At 53.2% G+C, this 22,153-nt stretch overlaps 1 protein-coding gene across 1 annotated transcript in view; it reads left to right on the forward strand.

Moving 5' to 3' along the window:
* The first annotated feature begins 400 nt into the window (after window positions 1-400).
* Window positions 401-22,153, forward strand: part of FBXO42 (F-box protein 42) — a 45,690-nt gene continuing 23,937 nt past the window's right edge. Inside the window, exons 1-3 of the mRNA XM_084220035.1 lie at window positions 401-532; window positions 16,278-16,547; window positions 18,791-18,907. Of these exons, the coding sequence (XP_084076161.1) occupies window positions 16,295-16,547; window positions 18,791-18,907 (370 nt within the window). The 5' untranslated portion in view covers window positions 401-532; window positions 16,278-16,294. The remainder of the gene's footprint in view (window positions 533-16,277; window positions 16,548-18,790; window positions 18,908-22,153) is intronic.

The raw sequence follows: 22,153 nt of genomic DNA on the forward strand, positions 1-22,153 counted from the left end.
CGCTCCACGTCTCTGAGGGGTACGCCGGGACATGGCGGGGCTGCAGCAGGCGCTGAGAGGCGCCCGTAAGGGCAGAGCGGGGCCCTGTGCTCCAGCTGCGCCTCCCGGGGCTGTGGATGAGGGTGGGAAACCGGGCGGGAGCAGGACAGAGAACGGACCCGCCCTGGCACCTCCGCCTCAGCGCCGACCTCCCCAACATGGCGGCCTCGCCCGCCCGCCTCGCCCAACATGGCGCTGGGACCGACCCAACATGGCGGCCCCCGCACGGCGCCGCGAAGCAAAAATTTGACCTTCCCATCATGGCGCCACTATAGCACCACCCCATGCCCTCCCCATCTTCACGTGACCACCAAGGGGGCGGTCCTGCGCCTGCGCAGTGCGCGGCCGGCGCGGCCGGGGCAGCGGCGGGAGGGCGGGGAGGGAAGATGGCGGCGCCGGTCGGAGCCGTCACCGGGGCGACGCAGCGGCCCCGCCGCCCGCAGCCCTGAGGGCCCGGCCCGGCTCGGCCCGGCTCGGCCCGGCCCGGCGGCAGGTGAGAGCGGCCCCGCGGTGCGGCTTCCCCGGGCGGGGCCCTTCCCTGGGGAGCGGGGCGGCGGGACGGGCCCCTCGGGGCGGGACAGGCCTGGTGTGGAGGGGGCCACATTTGAGGGTGGAGGGAGCCCCTGTGCCAGCCCCTCACAGCGCTTTGGGAGTCGCTGCGGAGGGCAGAGCCCACTGGGGGCTGTAGCCCTCTCTGGGAGAGGGAAGCCCCTTCGCAGCTCCGGGGTGCGAGGGGAAGCGGCCCCGGGGGATCCCTCAGGACGGGAAGAGAGCAAAGCTTGACCCTAAAAAAGCCGTGTTGCCCCCTGAAAGCCGTGTTTCCTTCCCAAAAAGCCAAGCTTCCCCTCCTAAAAGCAGTGTTTCTTCCCCAATATGCCATGTTTTCTCCCGTAAAATACATGTTTCCCCCCAAAAAAGACATTTCCCCAAAAACCTCGCGTTTCCTCAGAAAAGCCATATGTTCTCCGTAAAAGCCACGATTCCCTAGAAAACCTCCTGTTTCCCCCAAAAAGGTCACGTTTCTCTCCTAAGATCTCTATTTTCTTACTGAAAGCCATGTTTGCCTCCTAAAAGCCGTGTTTGCGCCCCCAGAAAAAAAATAAAAGAAAAGCCCCATTTTCCTCCTAAAAACCCTGTTTCCCCAAAATTCAGTGCTGGCACGGGGCAGTGCCCAGGCACAAGCTGGCAGTGCCGGCGGTGGGGGGAAATGGCATTTCTGGGGGGAAATACGGCTTTTAGGGGGAGAACATGGCTCTTCGGGGAGGAAACACCTTTTTTTGGGGTGGAATTACGGCTTTTTGGGGACAAGTATGGATTTTAGGGGGGGATCAGCGGCTCTTTGGGGGCAAGCACGGCTGGGGGGTGTCCCCGGAACCTCAGCTCGCGTTGTGTTCGTGTGAAAACAAAGGTGAGGCTCAGTCCCCGCTTGCTGTCGGCGTGAAGCCGCCTCTCCCCTCGCTCGGCGGGCCGGCCGTGTGTCAGTGCCCCGGTTTGGGAACGGCATCGCGGTCGGGGAGCAGCCGAGGTGCCCAGCCCGGGGCTTTGGGGTGTCGCTCCCCGTTGTCTCCGCTGGCGGTCTCCGCTCGGGGCTTTGGGAACGTGGTTCGGGATTGATTTGGGCTGGTGTTCTTGTCACGGCGGGGCTGGGCTGGGCTGAGCAGCGCTGCAGGGCTCGGCAGGAGCATTGCATTATCTCATCCTGCCCAGCCTCTCGGCTTTTCCAGCCGCCTTTCCCAGTCACTGGGGCCGGGCATCTCTCAGGAGGAGCGGGAGCAGGGCCGGGGTGTCTCGCTGTTAATGATCCGAACTCCAGGGAATGCTCGGGGCAGGAACAAAAGGGGAGTCGGGAATGGGAGATAACCCCGGGATCGCCGGGAATGTCGTTTGTGCTCGGCTGGCTTTAATCATCCCTGGGAGCCGGCTCGGGTCAGTAGCTGGAACTCTTCCCCGTGGCTGGAAGGGACGGGAATTGCGGTGAATTCCCGTGGAGGAGCTGCTGACCTCAATCCGCGCCCTGGGTGGGAAGGGGCTTTTCCCCACCTGTCCTTCAGGAGCGGAGCCTCGGGGAAGCCGAGGCTCGGGGGCGGTGCCGCGGTGTCATGACAAAATGCTTTTTATCGCGACATAGCCACACAGCCAGGGCTTAGCCTGTCTGGAGAGCAAGTGCCAGAGTGGGAGGTTTCCTCTTTCTCACAGCCCTGGGTGTTCTCACCACCATCTCTCCTTCCTTTTCCGTATGCTGATGCGAGAGAAAGACTGAAAACCGGCATTTTTCCCTCAGGTTGTGTCCCCCTGGGCTTGGTGTTTCCTTGGTGTCACAGGTAGAGAAGAGAGCAAAATCTTGGGCAGAATTCCAGCTGTTTCATTGAATCCAGAAGGGTTTGGCTTGGAAGGGCTTTGCAGACCATCCTGCCACAGGCAGGAGCACCTTCCCCTCTCCCAGGTCTCTCCAAGCCCTGTCCAGCCTGGACACTTTTCCAGGGCAGGGTGGTGCCTGTCTTGTGTTGTTCCATGGTGTTGGACTCCGTGCTGTTCTCCTGGAGTTCTGTGTCGGGCGGTGGCAGAGCCACATCCCGTAGTTGTTTTGGCATGGCAGGGATGTTTGTGTGTGTGTTTTTCCTGCTGTGCTCCCCAGAGTGTTCCCTGACAGGTGACTCCACCCAGGCAGCATCAGCATTGCTTTTCCAGGTGAAGCAGGTGAAGCTCTTGGGTTCAGAAAGACTCCAGACAGTTTTACCATTCTGTCTCGTGGGTTTTTGCAGGCAGCATGTACAATTTTCAATTTTAATTGGCGTTTACTCCAGCCTTTATTCTCTGGACTCCGTTTTTCCCTGCATTTGGCTGTGGGAGCAGCCCCTGAGGGAAGCTCACCTGCAGTACACGTGCTCCTGCCCTGCCTGGGCTTGGAATGAAGGTGGGGTTGGTTTATTCCCACTGCTGAACGTGGGTGACCTGTGATTTGGGAATTCCAGCCACTGCGTCGGGCACCTTCTGCAGAGGTGTTTGCTGTCCGGGAGACCTGGGATGTGCTCCTTGTCCTGTCCTTAGTCCCACGAAATGCAGTGCATACAGCAGTCTGCACGTCTGCCAGGAGTGACAGGTTTGGAGTGGGAGCTCAGGGATGGTGTGGCTGTGCATTCTCAGCTGAGGGATGGTATGGCTGTGGATTCCCAACTCAGGGGTGGTGTGGCTGTGGATTCCCAGTTTGGGAATGGTGTGGCTGTGTGTTCCCAGTTTGGGAATGGTGTGGCTGTGTGTTCCCAGTTTGGGAATGGTGTGGCTGTGTGTTCCCAGTTTGGGAATGGTGTGGCTGTGCATTCCCAGCACAGGAATGGTGTGGCTGTGCATTCCCAGTTTGGGAATGGTGTGGCTGTGGATTCCCAACTCAGGGGTGGTGTGGCTGTGTGTTCCCAGTTCAGGGGTGGTGTGGCTGTGTGTTCCCAGTTCAGGGGTGGTGTGGCTGTGTGTTCCCAGTTCAGGGGTGGTGTGGCTGTGTGTTCCCAGTTCAGGGGTGGTGTGGCTGTGTGTTCCCAGTTTGGGAATGGTGTGGCTGTGCATTCCCAGCACAGGAATGGTGTGGCTGTGCATTCCCAACTCAGGGGTGGTGTGGCTGTGTGTTCCCAGTTCAAGGGTGGTGTAGCTGTGCATTCCCAGTTTGGGAATGGTGTGGCTGTGCATTCCCAGTTCAGGGATGATGTGGCTATGCATTCTCAGCTGTGGGATGGTGTGGCTGTGGATTCCCAACTCAGGGGTGGTGTGGCTGTGTGTTCCCAGTTCAGGGGTGGTGTGGCTGTACATTCCCAGTTTGGGAATGGTGTGGCTGTGGATTCCCAACTCAAGGATGGTGTGGCTGTGCATTCCCAGCTCAGGGATGATGTGGCTATGCATTCTCAGCTGAGGGATGGTGTGACTGTGCATTCCCAGATCCATGGAGTTCTGTTCCCAGGGCTTCCAGGAGGCACTGGGTTTGGGCACAGCTCGCTTCCATCCCAGCCACTTCCACAGGATGTGAGTGAGGGCTGCTGGAAAAGGCTTCCCACTCTCTGTGTAAACAGAGCTGCGCCTCCAAGGGAAGTGATTTTTCCCTGTGTGTTCCGACAGGGCAGGCTTTGTTGGAAAACATCCAGTCAGGATTTTCCTAAGGCTGGAGGTGGGTAAGCTTCAGGCTTTGACTCGGGAAAGGCAGCATCACCTGGAGACGGCTGTGAGGGCTTAAGAAAGGTGTTGGAGCTGGAGGCAGGCTCAGGTTTGGCCCAAATCCAGATAAAAGCTGGGAAGAGGCCTCTGGGAAGTGCTGGTGTGCTCCAGGGCTGTTTCTCCAGGTAGGGGCTCCCTCCCGAGCGCGTTTCCCGCCCCGAGTGGTGCCGCCAGCGTCTCTGGGCTCTCCCCAGCAGCATGCAGGCTGTGCTGCCAGGAGCAGCCAGCACAGCTTGTGATGGAGTTGGGAAATCCAGGTCAGAATTCCTTTTGAACTCGCCTGCGTTGCTGGATCAAAGCAAAGCAGGGGTGACACATCCACGTGAAAAACGTGGCTCGTGTCGAGCAGCCTGCAGGAATCAGGGCTCTTCCTGTCAGGAATTTGCTGTTTCAGGAGCTGTTCTGGACTGTGTTCTCTCCCCCATTTCTATGGCAATATTTAAATATTTATCTTTGCTTGCTGAACTCCCACTGCAACCTCCGTGACTGAGAATCCTCGTTTTTCCCCCGTGGGAAACGTGGATGCAGCTCAGGCACTGGCAATTGGCAATTCCGATGCACTGCATCTCTCCCTGGGCTCCAGACTCCTTTGGAAGCATTTCCCTGCCTCATTTTGTCTTGTACCTGTGCCAATTTTATCATAATTTGGGGTTTTGGAGGCTTAAGGTAAGTTGGCAGAGCTGCTTTTATTTATTTGGAGCTTCTCTTTCCAGGCCAGGTTGGATGGGGCTTGGAGCAAATCTAGAAGGTGTCTCTGTCCATGGCAGGGAATGGGATGAGCTTTAAGGTCCTTTCTAACCTGAACCATTCCATGATTTTGACTCCCATTAGGTTTCAGTGGGCAGAAGATCATCTCTGGTTTGAGGAGTGATTTGAGATTTTCTGGGTAAAAAGATCTCTGATTTGAGAAGTGATTTGGGGTTTTCTGGATGAAAAGCAGCTCAGAAATGTCAGAATCTTGCTGTGAAGTCAGGATGGCTGTGGGAAGAACTGTCCATCCCCGAACTTCTCACATCAGGGAATCTGGGACACAGATTAATCATTCCAGCTGGGTTTTTGTCACTCTGGAGAGCCTGCAGTGTGATTTATTTGTGCTTTAAAAGAGACTCATGAACCCTTTGGGTGCCATTATCCTCACGCTGAGCTTCCAGAGGAGGGGCTGGCTGTGGGAATTGCTGTCTTTTCTTGTCCCTGGTGCTGGATGCACACCAGAGCCTTTTGCCAGCTGCCCAAAACACCTGGAAGGAGAGAACCCTTGCAGTTGTGAGAAGCCTTCAGGTGCAGCTCCCTCTGAAGCAACACCACTGTGGAATTCCTGCCTTCAGTTCCTCTGAGCAGCCACCTTTAATCCGTGCTGCTCTTCCCAGAGCTGCTCTTGGGCCGGGCGTTTCCTTTCCCAGTCCCAGCAGCTGCTGGGAATTCCTGAAAGCTCCCAGACTTTTGGGTTTTTGCAGACACAGACTCCTTGGGTCTCAGGAGGGGCACAGGGAACGCTATAGCCTGCTCTGAGCAGGACTCCTGGATGCTTTGAGATCCCAGGGTTCCACACTGTGTGATGATCAGGGATTTGCCCCATTCTCCTGCTGGAATGGTGCTGCTTAATGGTGATTGTTGTGGTGACAGGTTGATAACAAAGGTACATCTTGGGGAGCTCGTTTTGTTATTGAATGGTAGCGATGAACTTGAAATTTGCACAAATTCCCTGAATTTTTGTTTGCTGATTAACATAATATAGATCTGATTGCACTTTTTTGTTGTCTCTTTCTTAGTATTTTATATTTAAGCCTCCCTAAACCCAGGCTAGAGGCATGGCACAAAGGATGGAAGGATGGCTCCTGCTTTCCTCATCCCCAATATCCAGTGCTTCTGCTTCCCCTTGCATTGCCTTTCCTGTTAGCTGAGGAATAAGAAAATCTTGTACAAAACAAGAACAAATGCAATGCTCTTATTTATTCTGCTCAAATCAGTGGAAACTGCAGCAAATTCTCCTCCAGCCCATTGGGTGGGTCAGACTGATGAAATCTGTTCCAAGTGGAATCCCTGGGTTGTATTTTCTGGTCCTGGCTCAGCTGTGGTTGGGGTTTGCCTGGAGGTCAGTGGATGCTGTTCCCAGCCCCTCACACCTCTCTGTGCCAAGATTCCCTGTGCATTTGGTTCCATTTCTCCCTCCTTACAAGCCAGGGCTCCATGTGCATGCAGAGCAATCCTTCCAGTTCTGTAATAACAGGTTTGCACTGCCACCACCCTGGGGCTGGTCTGCACCTCAGATCCATCTCTTCCCATCTGCTTTACCCCCTCAGAGATTTCAGGCAAACCTCTGTTGCTCATTGCCTGCTGTTTGCTGGAAACTGGTTGGGATTTTCCCCCACTGAGGTGCTGGGGGAGATGTGGAGGGGCAGCTCTGATCCCTGCCTGTGAGCAGGGGCAGGACCCAGGGAAGGGCTGGAGCTGGGCCAGGGGGGTTTGGGTTGGAGATCAGGAAAGGCTCTTCCCCAGAGGGTGCTGGGCACTGCCCAGGCTCCCCAGGGAATGGTCCCTGCCCCGAGGCTGCCAGAGCTCCAGAGGGTTTGGAGAGGCTGGGATTGTTGGGGTGTCTGTGAAAGTCCAGGAGCTGGATTTGATCCCTGTGAGTCCCTTCCAGCTCAGGACACTCCATGGTTCTGTGCAGTGTGTTTGCCAGGAGTGGAGCTGCAGGAGAACAGATCCCAGCTCCACTGACAGGGAATCCCAAGGATGCTGTCTGGCTGCAAAGCACCAAGCTCATGCTGGCTCCTTGGGGTTCTGAGCAAGGAACTGGGATGCCTCAAGGTCAGTCCTGTGGTGAAGTCGGTGTTTCCCTCTTTCCCAGCCTTTTTCTTTTTCCTCGCGCTGCCCTTTGCCTACACCACCATCTCACCATGGACCTTTAGGCTTGTAGGTTCTTCTCTCCATCCCCGTTGCACAGCACAGTAAGGGCTTCACAGGCTGAAATTACAGAGTCTGGTGGGTGTCTGCCCTCCCTAATTCACATTTTCTGCTAAAAAAGCCAGCCATGAATTCCAGCACCTTTGGACTGCACACACTCCAGCACCACCTCCATGGGGCTAAAGGACACACTGTTTGCTTTTCAGGAATATCACACTTCCCATCACCTTTTTAGGTTTTGATTAGGGCAGCAAAGAATCATGGAATGGTTTGGGTTGGGAGGGACCTTAAAGCCCACCCAGTCCCACCCCTGCCGTGGCAGGGACACCTTCCACTGTCCCAGGTTACTCCAAGCCCCATCCAGCCTGGCCCTGGACACTTCCAGGGATCCAGGGGCAGCCACAGCTTCTCTGAGCATCCTGTGCTAGGACCTCCCCACTCTCTCAGGGAAGGATTTCTTCCCCATATCCCATCTGAACCTCCCCTCTCTCAGTGGGAAGCCACTCCCCTTGTCCTGGCGCCCCCGGCTCTGGTAAAAAGTCCCTTCCCGTGTTTCTTGTCAGCTTTCTTCTGTTCCCAGCTGTCTGCACAGCCCTCTGAACTCTGGAGAGACAGCAGCTCTGCACAGGGAGCTGCAAACCTCTGCTCCCTGAATCCCCTGCTGCAGAGGCTTTGTTATCCCCAGCTTCTTGTGGCTTTTGTTCCTTTACCTGCAGAATGGGGTTAGCTGTGGAATGTGGAAGGCTGGAATGTTGGAGGCATTGTTTCAGGTTGTGTCTCTGTGGTCAGACCAGGTGTCTGTCTGTCTGTGATGGAAACTCATTTTGTTCCACCTGAGAGAGGGAAAATACCTTCCATATTGTTTTGCTGTGTTTAGCAAACAGATCTGCCTTTAAAGCCCCTCGTGTGATCCAGCCCTGCTCCTGGGCACTGCTGGGGATGGTTAATCCCTGCTTGGGAGCTTCCATCAAAGGCCTCGCCTGGGGAATGGCAGGGCTGGGCGTGAAGGGGAGCACAGACAGGTTTGGTGGGAGACACAGCCAGTGGGCATCCCAAAAGCAGTGTTTGGGTGTGTGTGACACACTGCTGTGTCCCAGGAGGTCAGATCGGGAGGGGAGGGCAGTTTGGGGTGCTCATCCCTGGTAATGTGCATGTGGAGGTGGTGGTGGATGTCCGTGTCCTGCTTGCTAACAAAAACATTGCATCAGCTGTGCTGCCAAGTCAGCAGTGCATCTGAAAGCCCTGGGCATCGATTCCAATCAAACCTTGGCCAGCCAGGCTGCAATAAAATGGGTTTTTTACAGTATATCTTTCTCTTTTTATGGCTTGAAAGTCAGTAGCCTTGAGCTCATCTTTGCTTTGGGTGCAACGTCTGGGGGCTGTTCGTGACTTGTGTGTTTTTGTGGGGAGAGGAAGGTTGTGGTTGGTGACTCTGGGCTGAAGAATAACTTTGTTTATTGCAAAAATAAAATTGTTACACCCCTCAAGTCTTCCTTTGCCACTGCCTGGGGCTGGACAGGAGCCAGGTATGCCCAGGTGGGCAAGAGGCTGATGGCCTTTGGCTGGTCCCTGGATGTGGTACTTGGGGACATGGTTTAGTGCTGGGGGAACAACAGACTCAGTGATCATGTAGGGTTTTTCCAGCCTTACCAATTCCATAATTCCATGATGGATGTGTGAGTGCTTCCAAAGACCATGTCATGATGGAGAACCAGAGGCTGGAGTATGAGCACACACAGCAGGAAAACCCTGACCTTGACCTGGCTGTGCTTGGCTTCATTTTCCTGAAACTCCATCCTTCGTTCCTACCACAAAGCATCCAACCTGAGTTTGCAGCAGTGTTGGACCCCAGAATCCTGCCTGGTTGTCCCACCAGAGATTGCCTGGGTTCTGTGGACAGCACAGCAGTGAGGTGGGAATCCTGGTTGTTCCCAGCTTCTGGAAGTGCTGGTGGTTTCTGAAGGGAGTCCTGTGTCCAGCCCTTGATGGATTTTTGGAAGCAAAGCTTACTTTGCTTTCCCTCTCACTGATTCCTGATCCTGCTGCCCCCTCTGCCTAGTTCAACAGGAGCAGGAAGGCCTCTAGGATCCAGTAGGTTCAGGTGGGATATCCTTCCCTGTGAGGGTGGGCAGGCCCTGACACAGGATGCCCAGAGCAGCTGTGGCTGCCCCTGGATCCTTGGCAGTGCCCAATATCCAATCTGGACATTGGGGCTTGGAGCCACCTGGGATAGTGGAAGGTGTCCCTGTCTGGAACAAGATGAGCTTTAAGGTCCCAACCAAAACTATTCCATGATTCCACGATCCTCAGTGCCCCCAGGTTCCCTTAGAATGTAAAGGGACTGGGAGCATCCTCAGCAAAGGCAAGAGAGCTCCAAATCCTGGAGACAGAGGAGGAGCAGGCCTGACGCCCCCATCCCAAGTGGTGCAGGGTAGCAAATGCCATTTTCCTGCTCCCCACTGCCTGGGGGCTGCAGGAGCTGCAGGAGGTGGATGAGCTCCAGGGTTCTCCCAGCTAAGGAAGCTCTGGCACTCACCTTTCCTGAGGGACACCTGGGGATCATGGCTTCCCTGGGAATAGCCCTGGGAGATGCCCCCAGCATCCCCCGCTGCTGCTCTGCAGAGACTTTAACAAGGTAATCCCACAAACCCCTGATGCAGCCCGTCAGAAAATCAGGAATGAAGGCATCCAGGATGTTTGGGTGTTTTGTTAACAAACCCTTTCCTAAGATATCTCCACGTTTGTCATTTGGTTGTTCTGCTCGGGCAGTTGGAACTGGGCATTGGGCTGGATGGGAACCCAGAACTTGCAGGAATTGTGTTTTCAGGCTGGTTTTTCAGATGAGCAGAAGTGGGCTGGATTTAGGTCGGTGGCTGTGTTTTCCTCATGGTTCCATTATAAACTCTCTTCATTTGTGCAGATGAACCAGTTTTGGTGACTTTGGGAGGTGTCAGGGCTTGTAGGACTCAGGAAATGCTGTGACATTCTCACAGGCTGTCCTCCAGACAATTCTCCACAGCTTTCCAAGAGCTTGTCCAGGAGCTCCTGTGCTCTCATGGTGAAGGGAGGGGTGACAGCAATTCCCAGGATCTCCCAATGTGGGTTTGCTTGGCATTCTTGATTGGGAATTCTTGCCAGTAAATCATCCTGAGCAGGTTTGAATAAATGTTTTTATCCTGTAAAGTTCATCCTCCTACAGCGGATGTTGCATTAGGAGGAGCAGCTGCCCTTTTCCTTGGAAAAACCTCAATTTTCCAGCCTCGAAGGCTTCTGTTTGCTTGGTTAGGGGTTATTCCGGGTTTTGGGGCTTGCAGGGAGTTCAGTTTGCAGATGGAACAGGATTTGTTTGCTGGGAAAAGCTGAGGTGAGGATAATTGGAATTCGGGGCTTGGCGGGGGCCAGCAGAGGGAGTGTGTGAGCCCGAAATCCTCCTCATTTCCTACTAAATTTAGGGGATTTCGGGAGCACGGGAAAAGGGAACAGCCGATTATTGCACCCGAGCAGCTCCTCTTGTGATGCCAGGGCTTGGCAAGGCAGATTTTGGCAGGTTTGAAACAAATCCAACTCTTTCAAAGGTAATAATATTGTCCAAAAACGTGGAAATTCTCCAAATCCATACATCCATAACAAGTGGAAGGGTTGGATGGTGGAGATTTTGGCTTTTTTCATGGCTTTCTGCAGGGTTATTTAAGGTTTGTCTTTTTTTGGTATGGAAAGGCAAATACACAACTCCCAGGAATTGTATTTTCAAACTTATTTTTCATGTGAGCAAAACCAGGCTGGATTTTGGGTCAGTTGAAGTGTTTCCCTCGTGCTTCCATTGTAAATGTCCTGCATATTACTTCATATTTGTTAATATTTTATTACACTTTGGAGCCATGTATGAGATTTTATAATAATAATGATGATTTCCCTATGTACACCTCAAGTGTGGTGTCATTAAACTCTTGCTTCCCCTTTTCCTGTGAACCCCACACCAAAAAGTCCCTCAAACCCCAGCTCCCTGGTTTGTATTCCTCCAATAAATCCAGGATAACACCACACATTTTCATTCTGGGTTTCAGTGCATTCATTTTGTGGGAAAACAGATTCAGCAGGATTTATTTGTAGGTTGCTGTGCTGTTTGTGCAACAAATCCTGCTGTGTAATGTCACACTGCTGCTTATTTTTGAACTGAAACCTTGGAAAAAATGAGCAGGAATCTGGAATAGCCAAGGATCAGCTCATCACTGGGCTGGGAGGAATCCCTGGGATCTTGCTACCTTTTTATTACCAAAATATCAACCAAAATTCAGCTGCAATGGTGCAGTTCTAGGACAATGGGTAGTAGTAAAAATGTCATTTGGATTTTTTTCCCAAAGTCCCTAAACTCACAGTTCTAACAGGCAAAACCATCCCAGGGAGGTTGTACTGATAGAGAAATGGTAGAGTTTTCAACCTTGCAGGTGGAATTTAAGAATCCTTCCATTTCCTGGGGCTTGTATGAAACAAAAACAATTTTGTGTTGGGGAAAAAAAAAAAGGAAAAGCAGTTCTTCAAAGAACCCTTGGAACTGCATGTTTGCAGGGATAAGGAGTGTCCGTGGTGCCAGTGTTCCCGAGGTCTCACTCTGCACAGACAGGATATTGCTCATCCCACAGCTTCCCAGAGGCTGTATTTCCTTTTTTTGGACTAAATTCTGGTTTTTTCCCCCATTGTTGAGTTTGCCCAGCAGTGGATTTCCAAAAGGATGAGTTCCAGCTGCTGCAGGTTAGGGAGGACTGGAAATGTTGTTTTATTTGATGGTGTTTATCCCAATCCTGAATCCTGTGGTTCCCACAGACCTGTCACTCCCTGTGCTGCTGCTTCTATAAAACATAGTGCTTGTCCTTGGAAATAGTGCTGGATTTTCCTCTTTTCACCCCAGAAAAGGCCTCAGGGCTTCTTTTAGAGCAAAACCAGGATCAGGGAAAGCTGCAGGTGAAGTCCTTGATGGCACAGCTGGGGAGTCAAACACAAAAATGCTAAAAATGTTGAAAGAATCCTTTCCATAGAGATAAGATTTTTTTTAAAAGGAAAAATGAACCGTTTCTGTCTGATGGAAGAGGATTTTTATTTGAACTGGGGCAGAGAATCAGCCAGAAGTGTGGCTGTCCCCAGAGTGTCCCCCTGGAGACGCTGGCACGTGGAAGAAGCCATTCCAAAGTATGAGGAAGAGTCTGGAGCAGGTTGGAGACAGTTGCTGCCTTCCAACCCTACATTAGCACGAGGGCTCCTGATTGCCAGGTGCAATGAAATCCCTCTCTCCTGGCAGCCCAAGCCCTGGGCCAGCCGGGCTGGCTCCTCTCACACACCTGGAATGTTTTGTTCCCGGCAGGAGCAGCGGCTCCTCCACTGCTGTTTGGAGGGAGCATTCCCTGTGGCCTGTGGAAATGAACATTCCCTGTGTCTGCAGTGCTCTGGTTCAGGACTGGTGGTGCTCAGCTTCTCATTGCCGTTCAACAGCTTGCCCTTGGAGGCTTTTTTCCATAAAATCCATAAAAAGAGGTGGGAAAAGGGCAAGTCAAAACACCTGCAGGTTCAAACACTTCCTGAAGCAGCTGGAAGCTGTGGAGAAGAGGAGGCAGCTCGGGAGGGAGTCACCAGTGCCACCCACGCCTGAGCTTTGGGCTCCACGGGACCAGGAGAGGGGCCTGCAGGTAGGAAAGGCTCCTTGGAGCAAGAAGGGATTTGCAGGAGCAGGTTTTGAACAGTGCTTCAACCCAGTGGGGTTATTTTTGCCCGCACTTAATATTCCTCAGCTGTTTGTTCCAGATAATTACTTTAGGAATAAATAGCAGGTTCTTAACTAATTTCAGGAGGGGAGAGAGGGAAAATGGAAGTGCTCTGAAAGGAGGAAAAGGATTATGAAATGTTTTGCCAGCTGGCAGAGACGCAGCTTTCAGGAAAGGGCAGGCAGATTCCATCGGCGCCGGCAGAGCTGTGCTCCCACTGCCCTTCCAGCACTTCCTGCAGGCTGCTGGAGCAGTTGCCATTCCTCCTTGCTCCAGCTCCAGGCTGATTCCTGAACACCCCAGAACCTTCCTAGTGCTGGGATAGACAGGCATTTCTCTGGGACCAGCAGGGCAGAATATCATGGATGTTTGGGGGCTCGATCCAATCCTGGAGTTAATTGGATTGCAGCTACTTTGGGGTGAGACACAACTGCTTAAATCTCTTGCAGCTTTTTGAGTACTCAGAGATTCATTTTAGCCCAGGTATAAAGTGGAGCCCAGCATGATGCAAGCAGAGAGCACCTGGAGAGGCAGGATGAGGGAGAAAGCACCTCTTGCATCACCCAAAAATGCAGGAACACTCAGTTCTGCTCCTGGAATAACCAGTAAAACCCCAGGTGTGGGATTTTCTGTCAAGGATCTGCTGAATAACTGGCAGCAGGAGCTGCTGGGATGCTTTAGCTCTTTCTTGCCAACTGCCTGGGTTCTTTTTCTGTATTGGAGCAGGGTTTTAGGACAGGGCTTTGCTTTACATTCCAGGGGTGGTTATTCCCAGCCCACCCTTCCAAACAAAATCCACATCCGTGGCAGGTCAAGCTTGGAGGGTTATTTTGACAATGAGCTGCCTTTTGGGAGCTGGGTTTATTGCTGGCCTTGTTTTCTTCCAAAAAAGAACACAGCGTGGGTGTGAAAACTCTGAGGATGGTTATTCCTTATGTTCAAACGTTTAGGAAACAAGGATTTACCAAAGAAGATGCTTTGGAATATTTATAATATTATCAAGTGGCTTGGGAAGAGCAGACAAAACTCAGTGGAGCGTCTCCATCCTCAGATATGCTATTTGAGGCTCCTCCCACTGTTCTAAAATCGGCCTTAAAGATGATTTTTGTTGTTTTGTGCCTGGGATCAGCCTGCCGTGTTGGGTTATTTCTGAGCCTGCTTCAGAGGATCCAAATTGGGATTTACTAGCTAGAAAACACCTCTTTCTAGTGGGTGTGCATTCCTGCACTTCCCATGACCCTCTCCAGCAGGATTTGGACATTATTTAGAGCACAGATAAAAGTTGTTGGGATCACACAAGGTCCTGACAAGCCCCCAGTCCATCACCATCTGCAGGGTCCAACTGTCCCCGGGCCAGAGGCAAAAACTCCTGCTCAGGGTTCTGGCAGGGCTTGAGGATGTGAAACCTCTGCCTCGTGGGGAGCTGCCCCATGACCCCAGGCTGGGAGGGAGGGACAGACCCTCCTGCCCTTCTGTATCCCGAGCAGGAGCATGGCCCCATCCTGAGCAGGAGCACGGCCCCATCCCAGCCTGGAGCACGGCCCCATCCCAGCCTGGGGCACGGCCCCATCCCAGCCTGGAGCACGGCCCCATCCCAGCCCGGGGCACGGGTACTCCCCAGCCATAGATGCCTTTGCTTGGAGAAGGCCCAACCCTCCCTTTTTTCATATTTTTTAGCACAACTCCACTTTTCCTTTCCCTCAGTCCCTGGGAACTCATGTCTGTTCTGTGTGAGGTGGGTTCCTGGCAGCAGCAGCAGCAGTGCCTTTGTCACAGTGTTTGGGTTCCAGCCTCCCCTGCCACAACAGTGACTCCAGCAGGGATTTCTGACATGGGAAACGTGCTGGGTTCTGCCGTGGTTGCTCCCACAGATTGACAGCCCTGTGCATTTTCCAAAGCTGCTTCATCAGGGAACCTGACAGCAGTGGGGACTGGTGCTGTCACCTGTCATTTTCCTGGGCATGAATTGGTTGCCATGGAAAGCTTTCCCACTCTGTGTCTCCACCACCTGCCATTTCCAGAGCATGGGAAAACCCTGGATTGATGACAGCAACTCAGGTTATTCCTGAGAAATAAACCTCGTTTATAAATCAGGTCGATCACCCAAGCTGGTGTGGTTTAACATGGGGTTCGTTACCAGGGTATTTCTGTATCAGGATATTTATCCTGCTAGGTAACCCACATTAAACCCTGACATCAATAACTTCAATTCCTTCCAGCCAGATTTTCTGGGATAGTTAGGATTTGGAAAAAATAATGATAATATTCTTATATTGGAGGATGTTAGGGAAAAGCTGTCTTGTCTTCCCTCTTGAGGAGCTGGTTTGCTTCCTGTTTGATTTACCCTATGGACTGTGTGGATTTGTCTCCAATAATCCTGGTCAGTTCAGGGCTGGGGGAAGGCTGGGCAGCCTCTACCTTGTGGACTTGGGAGGAATCCAGGCTGGGCGATGGAAGAACGGGGAGCTTGCCCTGGTTTGGTCCTTTCCTCATGCTAGGAAAGGATAAAAAGGGAATTTCTGGAAAAGAAAGTCCCATGTCATCCCTGGGAGCTGTTACTGTGGTTTGGCCTATGGATCCGAGAGCAATGAGGGAGCTGCTGCTCCCTTGGTCTCCGCTCAGCCACCTCGGAAGGGAAAAGTGCTGCTGCTCTGCTCAAGACTAGCTGTTTGTCTTGCAGTGGCAGGCGTGGATTTAACCTCACATGGTGCCAGCTGCCCAAACTGGACACAGCTACTTGTTAAGGTGGATTTATTTCATGATACTTACTCTGTCATCGAGGTGTCACCTTACACTCAGGATGTTGGGAATAGCTGGAGATACAACCTCTGCTCTCCCAGCCTTCCATCAGCAGTAAATCCTGGGGGGAATTGCTTTCCTCACCTACTGCCAGCCAGGGCCCTGTGCAGGTATTTCACAATAAAGGGAAAAGGGTGGTGAAAAGGGGGCAGGGCATTTTCCCCCCCCAAGGAGTTGTTTGGGGTAAAACAGCCTCGGTGGCAGAACAGGTTCCACAGGGTGGAAGGACTGTAAATGTCGCTGTCATCCTGTCTCACCCCGGGTGAGGTTCCACAGGGATCCTTTCCCCATCCCAGCTGGGCCCCACGGTGCAGGGCAGGGCAGGGCGATGTCTCCTCGTGCCCAGCGAGGGAGCAGCAGCTCCAGGGGTTTGGCTCTGGCTCTCTGCTTCCCACTGCAGGCAGCAGCAGGTTGGGGAGAGATGGAGTGACCTGGGAAAGCCGTTCCTAAACCCTCAACTACTGCAAAACTGCAAAACCACGTCCTGCACTCGGTGATTGCTGTGCCACAGCCCTCTGGTGTGGCACACAGCTCTTGGTGTGTTCCTGGTGCTCCCTGTGACCTCCCTGTTGTCCCTTTTGCCAGCTGTGACGTGGGATGCCATGGCCAGCTCCTCGGACAGTGACGATGACGGGTTCATGGCCGTGGATGCAGAGGAGGCCGCAGTGGAAGGGACGATGGAGCAGGAGGATGAGCCCCACGCCGAGCTGGAGGTGGAGGAGCCCAGGCCCAGCTCCAGATCGATGCTGGAGCTGCCAGAAGAGGTTTTGGAATACATCCTGTCCTTCCTCTCTCCCTACCAGGAGCACAAAACCGCTGCCCTTGTCTGCAAACAGTGGTATCGACTGATCAAAGGTACAAGTGATGGCAGCAATTTCTTTAATTGTGGGGTTTGGAACCCAGCTCTCTTTTACCTTTGCCTCTTGTTTTCCCCTCAAACTCTAAAATCTGACTTCTGTGAAATCCCAGAGAAATCCTAACAGCCATGGGGTCCCTGGCTTTGCTCAAAGTGGGCCTGTACCTGTGCAGAATTGAACTCCTCATCCTCTCTCAGGGTAGAAAACCCAGAGAGGCCATGGATTCCCATCCTGGAAGTGTCCCAGGCCTGACTGGACAGGGCCTGGAGTGCCCTGGGGAAGTGGAAGGTCCCACCCTTGGCAGGGGTTGGAGCTGGTTGAGCTTTGAGGTCCCTTCCAGCCCAAACTAAAACAAAACCCAAGCCCCAGGACAGAGCAGCTCCTTTGCTGCCTTTGGGTGCTCCCAGTGCTGCACGGTGACCTTGGATGGCAGCCTCCTCCCCAGAGCCCCTGTCAGTGTCCCATGGCTGATGGGGCTTTAATTGCACTTCATTTGCGTCTTGCTCAGTAATTAACATTCCCTAAGCTGCTGCTTTCAACAGCCCTGGCTCTGGTTCTTACAGCTCTGCTGGAGATAAGTGCAGTATAAAATCTGCATGAGTAGAGATGTGCATATTCCAGCTTCCTGGAAGAGTAGCCCAGAGACACAAATCCTTCCTTTGCCTCTGTACACTCATTCCAGAGCCTTGTGGGGGTATTTTAATGCTGGAGAAGTATGATACAGCAAATAAGGAGGGAAAATTTGGACAAGGATACAAGCAGAACCTTCTACTTCATTTTGTTTTAATACACTGGGTGATTTCTGGTACCATTCTGTTGGGTGCACACTTTAATCACGAGCTTCATTTCAAATCAAAGAGTTTCAGAGGAGAGCAGTTCAATCCTAGGAAATGGGACAGGTTGCTGCACAAGGGAAACATGCTCCTTCTGGAAAACAGGAGTGGGTGTCAGGTGAGGAATGCCCCTGGCAGGCTGTGAGGTGATGGCTCATTTATGGTCTTGTCATCTGAAAGATCCCAGGCATTTCCCACTTTGCCCAGAGCTGCACAGGCTGGGGCTTAAAAAATCACAGCTACCCCAGCAGGGACCATGGCCCAGAATCACTTTTTTTGTGCATCCTTTTGGGACAGCAGCTGCCCCCAGCCCTGGGGAAGGGCCTTTTCCAAGTGCTGCAGCCCCCAGTGGCTGCTTGGCTGTTTCCTGGAGTGGCCTGCAAGGGATGCAGCTGGGGTGGATGGACAAACACCTGGGATTCACCCCAGAGGGATGTGGGAAACATCCCTGGAGCCCAGGGATGAGCAGCCCGAGGCACAGCATGGCTTTGGGCTGTGTCACCTCTCAGGGGACGAGTGGTGCTGGGCAGCTGGGCCCTTCTGGCCAAAAAAAGGTCTGGAACCACCACCTGCGAGCTGTGCCCAGAGAAGTCACTCGAGGTGAACAATTGATTTGTGCTCTCCTGGATAATTTTTCCTGTTTGCCAGGATACATCTGCTGTGCACTCCTGGAGCTTACATTCCCTTTCCCGTGTGACTCTCAGGGATCAGCTCCTCAAGGACCCTAGGCTTTATTTTTTTATTTTAAAAACCCCTTCCTGCTTTATATTCCAGAGTGGGATTTCTTGCTGGGGCTGTTCCTGGCACAGGGCTTGGGGAAAAACTCTTGGCAGGTTATGGCATCCTCAGTGCAGGTGCCACCAAGTGTCTGCTTAGCTGCTGCTGCTGCCAGAAACCTTCTCCAGACCCTTTTGTCTCTTCAGGGAGCAGCCTCTGGCCCCTCCCAGCACCCTCACACAGAATTAGTGGCACCCTTGGAGCATCCCTGCTGATTTTTATCACTGGTATCTCCTCTCCGATTTCTTTCAGATCCCTGGCCAGTAGCTGCATTCACGCTCTTAAAAGTTGATTATTGCACTGAGGTTCCTCGAGGAAAGGGAAGCTGCCCCTCGGGGTGTGCTAAGGGAACAAGGGTGCAGCACAGAGGGCTGAGCACAAGCTCTCCAAAGCACCCCAGTGCTTCCTTCCTTTCCAAAGGCTCTGCTTCCCGAGCCGGAGCTGCTGGGATGTCGTGACCCGGGCGGTGCACACTGCTGACTTCCACATTTGCAGAGTTCCCTTGTCTTTATTCTTTTAATCCCTCACATTCCCTGCGTGTTTCTAACCCAAACATGGGGGTTTGCAGCTGCTGTCACCGTGCAGGCACAGTTTGTTCCCAGCTTTGCTGACGGTGTTGTTCTCTCCCCAGGTGTGGCCCATCAGTGCTACCACGGCTTTATCAAGGCAGTGCAGGAAGGGAACATCCAGTGGGAGAGCCGCACTTACCCCTACCCTGGCACCCCCATCACCCAGCGCTTCTCACACAGTGAGTATCCCTGGAGTGCCCTGGGAGCTGCCTCCCCATGGGAGCTGCCTCCCTGCTGGCTGGCAGTGCCATCCCCTGGGGTCCCCGTGGGCAGTGCCATGCCCTGGAATTCCCATAGGAGCTGCCTCCCTTGGAACCTGGCAGTGCCATCCCCTGGGGTCCCCATGGGCAGTGCCATGCCCTGGAATTCCCCTAGGAGCTGCCTCCCTTGGGACCTGGCAGTGCCATCCCTTGGAATCCCAATGGGAGCTGCCCCCCTCAGGGCTGGCAGTGCCACAGGTGCCTCCCTGGGGGTTGGCAGTGCCACACGTGCCTCCCTGGGGGCTGGCAGTGCCACACATGCCCATCGCCACTGGTGTTCAACCCACAGCTGTGCCAATGCTCAGCACAAGAGCAGGGATTTGGGAGCTGCTGGTCGTGGCGAGCTCATTGATCCTAGGAAGTGTTGATGGAGTGGAAGGGGGGTGGGATTGTGGCTTTTTGGTTGTGTAGGGATCTTTCTGCAGCTCCCAGGCTGGAAAACTCTCCCAGATCATGGGGTCAGCCCTTGACCAAAACATGTCCCACATCCATAGATGGTGACTCCAGCACTGCCCTGGGCAGTCTGTGCCAGTGCCTGACCCTCATTCCATGAAGGGATTTTCACAATATCCAACCTAAATCTCCCCTGGCACAGCAAGGGCTGTTGCCCTTGTCCTGTCCCTGTTTCCTGGGAGCGCAGCCCAACCCCCCAGGCTGTCCATTCCAGTCAGGGAGTTTGTGCAGAACTACAAGGTGCCCCTGAGCCTCCTTTTTTCCAGGCTGAGCCCCTTTCCCAGCTCTCTCAGCCCCTCCTGGTGCTCCAGCCCCTTCCCCAGCTCTGTTCCCATCTCTGGACATGCTCCAGCCTCTCAATGTCCTTCTGGTCCTGAGGACCCGGAGCTGTCCCCAGGATCTGGGGTAGAGCTTTGTGTCCTCCTCAGCAACCCCTCCCTCAGCCCCTGGAGTCATTGCCATCAAAGCTGGTGGGTTTTGGGAAGTGCAGCACTCAGGGATGTGCACCAGCTGCTGGCACAGGTCCTCTACAAATGTGAGGAAAACTGGGAATTCTCCAATGTGCTGGGCTCAAATCAAGCAGAGCTGCAGGTGGATTTGCTGACAAAAGGGAGCAATTCAGTCAACAGCACCACTCAATGTTTGGGTGAATTCTTCCCCTGCTTCCAAGATTCTGGAAAAGAACAGGAAGAGAAAAGATGCCTAAACACAGTGTCTTTGAGGGAAAGGTATTGAAATAAACCCTGTTCTTTGGAGTGCAGTAGCATTGAGCTGCCTCAGCTCCAACAAAAAAAAAAAAACAACAAAAATTCCATCCTGTGACTTCAGCTCATGGTCTGAGCCCTCTGGGGAAAGCTCTTCCAGGAAGCAAATTGCATTTTTCTGAGGCAAGATAAACACGGTGCAAGCCCTGCCATTCCAAGAGCAGCAGGCATCACATTTTCATCTTCCCAAGCAATAATTTATGAGGCAGCCGCTGCTCTGCCTCCTGCCAAGACAAGTCCGGGAGACGCTGCGGGGAGCTCTGGTGAAGTCATTGTGCTCTGCCGAGATACCCTGGCCTTCCTGAAGGATGAAAAGGCTCCGCAGTTCACAGCTCATTTTTAGCAACCTTAGTCAAGTGCTTATTAACGACTTCACATTTGCCTGTATTTCCCTTCAATTTTAACAGCGTTTTTGCAACTTCTGAGTGCTCAGGCCAGCTAGAAATTGCCTGGAAAAGGTTCAGAGTTGCCCTAAAGAGCACTGTGTGCTCTTTCCTTTATCCTGCTGCCTGCCACGGGCTTCCTGGCTGCAAAGTGAGTTGTCTCCCTAAATCCACTGCCCTCGGAGCGTGTAATCCGTATTAGCCTCGCTCGGTGACAGTGCCCCGGCTCTGCCCGGCCCCGGTGGCCACGGCAGCGTTATTAATGCACTTTGTGGGCACAAAGCTAATCTGGATTAACTTGTTTGCTGACTTAAACGGATTGGTTTGTGAGCAGCTGCCCAGATCTGCAGCCTCTGCTTTCCCTGCAGCAACGTTGCGTGCCTGCGGGCGGGATTCCAGCCTTAAAGCCAAGCTACAAATCGTCAGTTCCGAAAGTCAAACTCTGAACTGTCACCTAAAATCCCACAGGATGACAGTGAGCTGAGGTGGAGGGAACAGGAGTTTGGGCAGTGGAGAGGGAGCAGGCAGGACTCACAAAGCCCTTCTTGAGGGATGAGTGATTTGCCGGTTTTTGTGGGAAGACGTCACCGCCCAGGCACGAGTCAGTGCTGCCATCAAAGCTGTGTCTGGGGCTCGCTCTCCCTTCCAGGAATTATTAGAACTGTCCCAGAAGTTCTCACAGGGAGCACAAACAGACAAGGAGGGGAATTCTAAGCAGCTGGAGGTCAACCTGTCTGTTCTCAGTCCTGAAGGGAGGAATGGCAGAAGTGCTTGATAAGGAATAATGAATGGAAGGCTCTGCCGTGGGGAGGGAGTGCCTGGCAGGGATCACACCGCTGAGAACAAACTGTGGACAGGCTGTTGCTCTTCCTGAGGGTTTGACTGGAGCTGCAGGACATGAAACATCAATAATGCTGGGTGTTTGGGGTTTTTTGGGTGATGTTCGCAGGAGTCATCGAGCTGTTTTATGTATGAACCTGCGAGGTCACAGCAGGGCGATGAGTCACGGGGTGAAATCACTGCCCGAAGTCGGAAAAAGATGTCAGGAGGCTCAGGAATGCAGAAACGGAAAAGCAGCAAAGGAATGCTGACCGTTGTGCCAGGGATATTGATCCTTTGCTGGAGGAGTGACTAATTTTAAGCACTGATTTATTGTTTTTGTTTCCAAGGAGCTTGGGGTTGGTGGCACCACCGGGATGAGTAATTACAGCAATTTGTGGGTTTGACGAACCCTTTGGGAGCGGTGAGAGCTGGAATGTTTGTTTTACAGGATGGGCTGCTCCCGGGGCAGAGCTGCAGCTCCTCCCAGCACCCAGCCTTGCTCAATATCCCCAGATTTTTGGTTGCACCTAGGCTCTGCACTACAAGGAGCAGGACAATGGCATTTTAGGGAGTGAGGAGATAGAGGTGGAGATGGAGATAGATGGAGATGGGAAAGCTGGGGGCGTTCACCTGGAGAAGGCTCCAGGGAGACCTCAGAGCCCCTTCCAATGCCTAAAGGGGCTCCAGGAGAGCTGGAGAGGGGCTTTGGACAAGGGCTGGAGGGACAGGACACAGGGAATGGC

Source organism: Fringilla coelebs (assembly GCF_963513975.1).
Source record: "Fringilla coelebs genome assembly, chromosome: 22".
Lineage (NCBI taxonomy): Eukaryota > Metazoa > Chordata > Aves > Passeriformes > Fringillidae > Fringilla > Fringilla coelebs.